The 10,863-nt window shown below is 41.2% G+C and overlaps 1 protein-coding gene across 1 annotated transcript in view; it reads right to left on the reverse strand.

Annotated features, from left to right (window-relative positions):
• The window catches only part of mtnr1aa (melatonin receptor 1A a), a 53,874-nt gene extending 44,008 nt beyond the window's left edge, over positions 1-9,866 (reverse strand). The window contains exon 1 of the mRNA XM_085276438.1: positions 9,298-9,866. Coding sequence (XP_085132564.1) covers positions 9,298-9,481 — 184 coding nt within the window. The 5' untranslated portion in view covers positions 9,482-9,866. The remainder of the gene's footprint in view (positions 1-9,297) is intronic.
• Between the last annotated feature and the right edge of the window lie 997 nt (positions 9,867-10,863).

Raw genomic sequence — 10,863 nt, forward strand, 5'->3', positions numbered from 1 at the left:
GCAAAAGCAAATGTTCTCAGAGTGCTTGTGAGAACAGTCAGGATGAATCTCCACTGCTTCAGAATAAAAAAGAACAAACGGCCGTCTTCATGAATGTCTTATAAAACACAGATTCCAGTGGTCATAAAAGCGACTCTGTTTCTGTGTGGCTTACAAGAAAATCTTCTTGAACTGTCTTCCAAGTAGCACACACTTTCTGCCAGTTTCTACGTGCTCTGTAAATGGTGGCACTTCTACTTTAAAATTAAGTGAAAATATCAAACCTGTTTTTTGGGGTTTTTTTCTATTTTAGACGAGGCTTTGTTTGAACGGTGTTACTAATTTAATCTGACAGCATCTACCCGCTAACCTCAGGATTATTTTTAGAATTAACTCTGTCACTTCTTTGTTTTGATGTTACTAAAATTATATGTGTAGGTGTGTGTGTGTGTGTGTGTGTGTGTGTGTGTGTGTGTGTGTGTGTGTGTGTGTGTGTGTGTGTGTGTGTAGGTGTGTGTGCACTGTTGAACTCTTTATCTGCAGTGTGCATGCAAGAAGATGCTATCATCTGAGTGATAAACCAGGCTGCTGAACCGAGACACTGTTCTGCTACATCTGAATGGGACAGTGTTCACAGGGCTGCATCAAATGGCATTCATGTGTCTGCCATAATAATCATCATAACATGTCATTCAAGTGAATCACTCTGTTGGCTCACAGAGACTGATGAGGCGTTTTGATTGAGCTGTTTTGCTTGTTACTCCAGTGGGTAAACTGCGCCCTTAATGATAAAAGGGAGCAAGACGAGAGCGTGGCGTTGATAATGGGGTCAGTTTCTGCATTTGTCCTTTTTTTAAAAAACATTTTATGCGAGAAAAGCTGAGCTTGCAGATTTCCTTTTTTTTCTATTTTAATGGTCATACAGTCTGACGCATTCACAGCTGGAAGCTGCTGAGTTCAACCACAGTCCTCCACTGTTGTCCACTGACTAGTAACATTCGACCAAGTTCTTCATTCAAGGGCACCTTGAGCACAGATAAGAGTGCCTCTCGTTTCCCTGTTCCGCCTCTGCTGATTCTCTCAGCTGGGATTCAAACTGGCACCCTTCCTGATACCAGCTTGCATTTCTAACCTGCTGGACCTCAAATGTGTGTGTGTAATCAAACAGTTAAGGCTCTACTGTAGGCACTCTACAGTATGGCATGTGTTATGCAGAGTTCCCGTTGGATGAGCATTAGATTTTACTTCTTTCTCACTGCCCCGAGCTTCCCATGTGTGTCATGCTGGGCTTCTATCAAGCAGAGAGACGTTTTTCACTGTATAATATTGTAAATGATTAAAAATAGCACAGGGAAGCATGGAAAGAGGGAGAGAGGGAGAGCTGGAACAGTGAATGGTGGGTGGAGTGGATGACTGAGAATAAGCTCTCTTCTATATGTATTTATAGACTCATTATTTGTTGCTTTTGAAGCTAAAACGTGCTTTCCCCTGTGAGTATATGCGTACAGAGTGCGACAGAGGAGATCACACACCGGACGCCCATTTTTTGTTAAATTCGACCGCGTCAATAACAACATTGGCCATTACATAATCTGGTATCTGCAGGGTTTGTGTGATAACCGTCTTGTTGCCTGACTGGCTTGATGCAAAGTGCTATTGGCAGAATTCCTCTACAGGTACGGGGTCTGACAACATAGCGTCCTTAGAGAACGGTGGGGGTGTTGGATCAAAGTGATGCAAACAGACAGGGTGTCATGGAATATGAAGCCTGGAAGGTGAAATTTAAGTGAAAAGGAAAAAAATGAGTGTACTGTGCGTGTTTGAGGGTGAGTACGCATGGGAGGAGGAGGAGGTGGCGGTGGAGTACAAAGACAGTGATGGGAGACTCAGATGAGACTCAGGCACAAAAACCTGGTGAGGAGAATGTGAAATGCTGTGCAGAATGTAAACCAGTAAAGAGAGAAAAAAAACCCCCACAGATTTCTTAAAGAAAAATAAGGGGGCGGGGGGACAAAAGCTGATGTCCTGATCACGCAGCAAATGCATTTCTTGTATGTTCCGAATGGATTTCTCCTGGCAGGGCTTGTGCAGTCAGGCAATCCAGGACATATTAGAAAATGATTAAATCATGCAGATGCTGGCCCCCGTAAAAAGCAGACTAAGTCATATGAGTTCTTGCTGGGTCAAGTTTTCTTTCTCAGAGCCTGGAAGGAGGCTTAAGCCCAGCAGGACAATGTGGCACCTACTAAGACTGAAATAATCCAGTCACACTGAAACAGAAAAAAAGGAGTCACAGAGCAATTTTCCCATGATTGTTGCTAATAATGTTACGAGAGCATTAACCAACCCACACCAGCAGCAAACTAACATCTACCTCCTTCTCTTTCACCGCACGTCCAGTTTGCGCAAAAGCCTCGCACCAGCCCTTACTCCTCATCATTAACTCTACCATCATGCACTGTTGAACTCCTCTCTCACTCACTAACAACAAAAAGCTGCAGCAAACAAGCCAGACCAAGGTTGGCAACACAAACAATGATAGCATCATCCCCACAATCCCAGCACTGGAACCAGAGCCCATGCACATATCTGCTGCCTAATTAGATCTGCGTGTGATCTAATGTTTGAGTTTAAATCCTTATGAGAGGCGCAAAAGCTCTCTGGTGTGAAATCTGTACGAAGTAGATCTGCTTAATTTAGTAAAAAACATATAAAGTATTTTACATGTTTCAGGACACGCGGGAGGATTACGGTAAAAGGAGCAGTCAGTTCTGAAGTCATCAAGTGTAAAGCAGCCCCAGGGCGCGCTGGCAGGCGCTCCTTTATTTCCGTGTCTTGGCCGACAGGAGGGACATTAACTAATCTATACCTGCAAGTTAAGTGCCTGGTGAGTAAAAGGAGCAGATCTTTATCCTCTCCCACTCAATGTTCACTTATTCAGCTTGGGAAAACTATAAATTAACTGCAAAGTCGCAGCCTGCCCTCTGTTACGTGTCTCTGGTTTATCTGCGTTTTTTACCTGCTGAAACTTTCCGCCGTAGCGTGCCGTGCCGATGCTTATCACAGCCATCACCACAGAAACTAACAAACCCAGCAAGCAGCTCTGGCTTCTACACCATCAGCCGATTATCAGCCAAATATGGGCCTTAACTAAACAGGCAGTATTTGCATTAGTTCATGGTTTTCTTCAAATGATAACGATCTGTGGGATGAACATGCGAGAAGGTATTAAATTCACGACAAATATTTAATTTAATATGAGCAGCATGGAGGATGTGAATGACTAACATGTTTATTTTCATAAGATATAATCTGATTACATCTTGGCAAAAGATATAAAATACCTCTTATGTCAAGGACTTGGGAGCACACGTAGTCTCTGATCTTTCAAGTTATTATGGCTCTTTTAATAACTAAAACTAAGAAGCCCACTTGACATCTGCTTTGCTCTTCAAAGACCATGAAATCTCTGACAGATAAAAGTGAAACTTCAGAGATTCCCTCCATACATGTTTGGGATTTAAAGTACATTTTCACAAAAATCAGACACTTTTAATGGTAAGCATACTGAATGTTCAATAATTGTGTTTACCTTACTGTTCAGGTAAGTAATCACTACCCTGTAGGTAAGTAGTCACTAAACAAGAAGCGATGTGGTGGTTTACTGCTTGTGTGGTTTAGTTTGTTTTTCCATCTATCCAGCAGCAATGCTTTTTAATTTTCTCTTGATGATCAGCCACCCTGTTTAGTGTTCTTACAGAGCAGTAATACGTTACACTAATGCTATTACAAGCACAATATCCTAAGGCAACTACTTCACATTAAAAGCTTTCATAAACCAACTTTCTGGTGAGATAATCTTTAGTCTTTTAGTAATGTGAACTAAAAACTTTTATTACTGAAACAAGGAGTTCACAGTACTTTGCTTGAAAATGTTTCCTATTTGAACATACAGTTTCTATGATAAAACATTAGATGATGAGTTAGTAGGGAGCAAAACAATGTGTGGACCCAGCAGCATATGAACGGCTTAACTTCCTAGCCACAGTTGAACGTTTTCCTAGATTCTGTCCCTCAGTGACTGTGGGTGAAACTGAAACTGTGTAAGCCAAAAGGGGCTGAGCAGGGTTTGCAAAGAGGCAGCCTTGTCATCAGAGGTGGGAACACATGATACAAGCAACCGATATCGATAGTCTACTGCTGCTGGGAGTGGATGCATTATGCAGTGTGGCTGTACAATGCCTGGACTCTTTGCAGGCACATCTTTTCAGTTTTTTGAACTCAACATCTAGATTTTTACACATCAAGGTTTTTTTTAGCCTGGCTGTGTTTGGTCATGCAGAGAATGTGTAGCTAGCTACTAGGGGTGGGGGAAAAAATCGATACTGTGTAGTATCGTGATATTTTGTTTGCTAATAATGTATCGATACAGGGACAGCAGAAATCGATATTTTGTTACAAAAAAGGTTTTTGTGCTCTGACTTCAGAGCATGCTGATCCTTTTTCTGAGCAAGAATCCTGACATTCCTTCACTGTCCAAATGTGTTTAACTTTTTTTTTGGCAGCAATAAACATGACAGTTTACTTATTTTAATTTAAGACATGTTTTATTTTAATTAAGTTTAAAACTTTTTTATTTAATGTAAAATTATATTTTGTTTTAATTTACTTTCAAATTCTTCAGTTGCTGAAGGGGCTGCATAGTTTTCATAAATTGCTTAGTTCAGAATAGCTATAATTGTACCAGATGGTTGCATTCAGTTAAGTTGGACTAGACTGTAATACAAACCGTTCAAGTTTGTCAACAATAAAACTGACTGAAATGAGAGAAAGACTGAGTGTGAGACTTTGATATTAGATAAAATGAATATTGATAAAGTTTACCTTTATGTACAGAATCTGAATATCGCAAAATATTTTTAAAAAATTGCAATAATATCGTATCGTGCGTTAAGTATTGTGATAATATCGTATCATGGCATGTTTGGTGATTCCCACCTCTAGTAGCTACAGAATGTACAGTAAATAATAACCACAGCTATTCAAGCAGGAGGTGGTGCAGATGGTTCCAAAGCACAGCATGAAATGAGAAGATGAGTCATGCTGAGGATGTCTGAACTTTATGGAAAGAAAATCTTAAGATAGGAAATTAAAACTTTACAAAGAATTAAAATATAAGTTAACACACACACACATACATAATCAGCTGTTGAGTGTACACCTGTGTGAACAGAAACCTTTTGAGCCTGTTTATAAATGTATGCACGGATGTAACTAACCTTAAGTCAGCAGGCAGTTTGTTCCAAGGAACAGGACCATAGTGAGTGAAAGCCCCCTCAGCACACTTAGATTTAATTCTGAGAACTGTTAAAAGAGCTGCACCTGATGACCTGAGAAGTCTAGTTGGATTATAGACACAGAGCAAGTCAGAGATGTGTTGGGGGGGGGGGGGAGAGCCAGTGTGAGCCAAACTGACTTCAGTACTAAGAAAGTATGTTCAAGTGGAATATCTTCAAAGCCGAAGTTGTCCCACTGATGAGGTGGACAATCCAACAAATAGAGTGTTGCAGTAGTCTAATCACCCTTGAAGGCATAGACCAATTTTTCAGTTTGAGATAAGAATTTTCAAACTTTTTATAGATTGTTTACGTGGTTTTTACGAGAGATACTGTCGAAAATGATGCCAGGTTATCTGACATCCTTACTGTGTATCAGAAAAAGAGATATTAAATATGAAACAACTTTTTGGACTTTTCGGACCAACAATATACAAAAGGAATGTGCAAATGATTTCATTAACTTTCTTCTTAAATATCAAGTTAAACAGAAGACAGTTGTTATTCCTCAGTGTAATCGTACAGAGATTTGTGCAGCCCCAGTAAAGCTAGGCATAAAAGACTTCAGCTTCTCATAAAACAAGTGTTTCAAATGGCTTTAGCTCTGATGAAAGCAAAACAGGAAGCTGCGAAATCAACATCTACTGTATACCATCTACAGAAGGGGATGATCTCTTTATTAAGCTCCACAGTGATGAGCCAATTTAGAATCTCCCGACAAAGCCCACGGATATTTAGAAACCTAAAACATTCATTTTCATTTGAGGAAATTGCAAATACCCCTAATTCTGCATAATTCCTGGAAATATTCATTACACTGAGACCAATAACACTGTAACAGATACTCAAGGGGTAATAAACGATCAGAAATAACATTCTGCGGGCACGCGGCCAAGTCACGCAACGCTGAAAAAGGATAAACACTACGTCACACTCCAACACAGACAGCCCTGCTCCAATGTGGAGCTCTTTGGTTTATTATGCAGCAGCACATCCCAGCACACCAAGATATCTGTACACTTCTCACTTCAGACTGTGAACGGTACAGTAGTAAATCACCGTCTTAACTTGCCTGTTTTGCTGAGCTTGTTGTTGTCTTGAGATCAGTATGAAAACACTGGGACATAAATGACACCTTTGAGAACTAACCCTACACTTATCTTTTATTTCCATTCACAAACTCAAGAAGCTGCTTACTAAAAACACATGATGCCGCTCTGAGGCAACGAGGTCTGCTCTATTTCCACTGTTCCATTATGCTTAAAACTTTGGGTATGAACCCATTTTCACAGAATGCCAAACCAGCTCATTGTCTTTTGTAAAAATAAAAAAATGTACATGGCTCGTCTTCAAAAACTGAGGAGAAGCCCTGAGTCTTGTGCCACATTATTTAGGAAGGAAAGGAACTGCATGGCACAGCGTCAAGTTTTTGTTTTTGTTCTTATAAAGAAAAAGCAACATAAAAACCATCACAGATTATATTCCATGAGCTAATGTTCCACTTTTGTGAGAATCTGCCAAAAATGTCATTTGAGACCCTTCCTTGTTGCCATTATTTATTTTCCTGTTCAGAATTTCCTTCATCTACTGGAAAACAGGTACAGTTAAGATGATTTATTGGCATTGAGTAGAGCTCACAGCATTGATTCTGCATCCAGCCACGCAGCTCAAAGCGCTCACCATGTGTTGCTGGCTTCACGTTCTCTCACGCTCTGGCCATTTCATGCGCTGACGGAGGGTTTGGCCATGCAGAGGCAGCAGTCCTGCTGCTGCCTGCAATATGTGACAGCATTGCCTGCCAGGTTCTCCACTGAGTATATTTCATTACTTGTTATTTAATTTATCCCCCTGATGCGCAGTTTCTAACAACATTTAGTTTGTGCCATAGAAAAAATAATTCCCACTTATCTATCTATCTATCTATCTATCTATCTATATATATATATATATATATATATATGTATATATATATATATATATATATATATATATATAGAGAGAGAGAGAGAGAGAGAGAGAGAGAGAGAGAGAGAGATATTAAAGCACTTTCCTAAGAGGGGATGGTCAGTAGAATATGTGGTCATACAATCATTTCTGATTCAAATTCCCACAGATAAGGTCCGATAACAAAAATGCTGATTAAAGTATGACTGCAAAAGCTTTTGTCTGAATCAATATGTCTGCCAATTTGCACACAATTTGCCAATGGGCTTTGAACATAAAATTGAAAGCAGCTTAAGTTAGTCATGCACGTCTTTGAAAGTTGAATGGAAAAGTAGCAAAGGGGCTTCGGAGGCATGAACTTTGGGGAACCACGTCACTAGCTTCCAGAGGCCTTGTTTGCATTCATGGGAAGGATTTGCGAAGCGCAATTAAGCTGATGATCCTTCCTCTAACTTCCTCTGGAGATTCACGTGTCAGACTTTTCTTAGAGGAGGGACGACGGATGGAAAACGGAAAACATAGCTGAAACATATGGATCATTCAAGCTGGTGTGCAACATTAAAGCTTTGAAGCGACATAAATCAGCCGCATGCTTGGTCGAATTCCTGCAAGTTCATTATGACCTCCTTACATGCAATTAGCTGTAATTAATGGAGCAACTTCAAAAGATGCTGTTTCCTAAATTTATCTCCTCTCTTGTCTCGCACTTTGTCCCACATATCATGCAGCAGAGAGGCTTACAAAATCGCACAGATGTATTTTCAGCCTGAGAGACTAAATCCACCTCAGAACGACTGTGTTGTGAGCAGCTCTAATCCAGCTGTAGCAGAGGGTTCTGCGCGCTTTCTCAAAGTAAGGAGAGCCTGTATATCCTTGTACATCCCATAGGGTCTTCCCGGCGGTCTCGATCCACATGATGGAAATCTATTCTGACCCTAACATTTCTGCAGTACGCGGAATTGTAATGTCAGGGGTGTGTTTAGCAAATCACCCAACTACAGCCTCCAAATGATGACAACCTTGGTACGCGTAGCTGCCAGCTAATGCGCGCAGACCTGAGCATGACAGGAGCCTCTTGGGTTTTCTCAGCAGCGCTCTGTCCTCCGACTATTAAATTATGAGCGTTTTACCACCTCCGCTGAGCAAGGCAAACACCGCTGTGTCAATCTCCTTCAAACTCGGGGGCGCACAATTTAATCCTCAGCCGAAATCATAATTGTATTACTGGTCGATCGTGTATATAAAAAGCCCACGCATATATGACAAAAGTTCCATCATCGGACTGGTAATATCATAACATTTTGGCTGATAGTATCGTTTATTAAACTGAGTTAAATATGGCTGGAATAACGGCGATAAAGGAGAAGCCTGGGAAGCATTAGTGCGAGCAGTTCTGGGTGATGGGCATTCCCCGTCGCTTCACACTGTCAATAATCGCTATAATGTTTCTCTCCGCTTCGCTCTCCTCAGAGGCTGCTTAGCTGACGCGTACTTGACAGTAAATCATAAATCATAAATCATATCAGCTCCAAAAGTAGGCTATGGCGAGTTGATGTGTGTGACTATTTGGTACAACTGGCCTCTGTAATGAATAAATATCAAAGCAAAAATACTGATGTCAGTAATACAAGTGGGGGTAAAGAAGAAAAACATGGATTGTGTCTTTAGCCTACTGTGCGACAAGCTTGTCGCGAGCGGAAGCATCTTTACGCTTGCTCGGATTTCTAATTATCAGCTCGCTGGTAAAACAAACAAAACCAAAAAAAGAAAATGACAACCGTTAAAATCGCAAAACAAAACGACACGTTTCTGTCACTTAAAATAATTTAGTGGCTATAAACAAAACAATAACACACTTGGAAACGAGCTGTAATTAATAAGCACGTATTTTCAGCTAAAACTGTTATCGTTGTCACTTTGCAAATTAGAGTCAACCAGAGTTTTTGTTTCGCTTTATTTTATTTTCTCCCCAAACCTAGCTGAGTAATCAGGCGCGCGCCGCTCTGGCGCCTCGCGCGCATACTTTCCCCGGGCTCACCTGCGTTCCTGAGCTTTTTGTTCCGATAAACGGAGAAGATGACCAGGAGGTTGCCCAGGATGTCAACGACCGTAGTGAAGATGAGGAAACACCCCAAAGTTGTGGCAACCCACGGCGGGCGGTTCAGGACGGTGTCAGCGGGGTCTGGTAAGGAGCTGTTCAGGTGAGACCCATTCATAACCATTGTACAGCTACAGTCGCCGAACTTTCTCAACTGAGCCAAATTCACCCTGCACTCCTAGAGCCCGGGTCTCGGAGTCGTTGCTGCTGCTGGTGGGATCCTATAACCTCCCGCGGGGTTCATCTTCATCCCCTCCACGCGCCGCTGCTGCTCCTTCTTCTTGCTCTTCTTCTTTCTCCTCTCCGCCAAAGTGAGCTCTGCCCAACTACCGCGGATCAGCTCTGGCAGCCTCCCCCTCTCTTTGGTCGCCTCGGTGTCACTTCTGCGCCCGTGTGCCATTCACTTTGTCGGTACGCATGTGTGACATGAAGCCGCCACTTCAAACCATCGCAGCATGTGACCAAACAGTTCGCAGAGGGCGCTTTTATTTCGAGGGAGAAATGCTGTCGCTCCGTGGTCGAGCAGTGAAAGAGCAACTCCACGGCTAAGGAAGCGTCCTAGTTATCGAGCAGAGGTGGGACCAAGTCATTGTTTTGCAAGTCTCAAGTAAGTCTCAAGTCTTTATCCTCAAGTCTCAAGTCAAGTCTCAAGTAATGTCAGGCAAGTCAGAGTCGAGTCTCAAGTCACTGGTGTAAAAGTCCGAGTCAAGTCACAAGTCTGAAACTTTGAATTTCAAGTCCTTTCGAGTCTTTAAAAAAAAAACAACGAAAAAATAATGTTGCAGTTATATGCTAAATGTAAATATTAGACCATGTAATTTTAAAATCTGTGTTTTTCTCAACACATGACAAAATAGTGAACTTAGAAAATATACACAAATTGTGAAATTGCACCTCTTTAAAATGCAGCTCAATTAAACCTAGCTCCAAGAATAATTTTCACCGACAGTTCTGAGATAAGCTGCATGTTATTCTTGGATGCGCTTGTAGGACCGGCTTTAAAATCGCATGACAAAAATATCATACACATTAAAAAAAACTGTATCACCAACGTAGCCTGGAAAACATTTGCTAGTTGGATGAAGTCAGTATATTTATAATTATACGGTTCTTGGAGTGAGTGCATACACTCATGAAGTTTAGTAACTTCCGGTCACTGCAACAAGCCCAGGTACAGTTTACCGACGGATGGGTGCAGGACCTTGAAATGCACCGTGTAGAACGAAAGACCATCGTACATATCACAAGTTTACCAGTCTCACAAATTGTCGTCATAAATACACATTCGTTAACCGTTTATTAATAGGACCTTTGAGCTCAACGGTAATTAATTAGTAGTGGAAATAATTTCTGGTACCCATCACAGAAATGTAGCAGTGACAATAATACTGTATGCTGTAATCGTACTGGACAATTGGTGATACAAAAAACCTGTTTTATCCTGTGAATAAAAGTATATGTTTTTATCAGTGTACCATAATAACAGAAGCGAAACGCAAAATTGTG

This window comes from Mchenga conophoros, linkage group LG6, assembly GCF_057382185.1.
Source record: "Mchenga conophoros isolate Kocher_MC1m ecotype Shallow Benthic linkage group LG6, M_conophoros_male_GT1.1, whole genome shotgun sequence".
Classification (NCBI taxonomy): Eukaryota; Metazoa; Chordata; class Actinopteri; order Cichliformes; family Cichlidae; genus Mchenga; species Mchenga conophoros.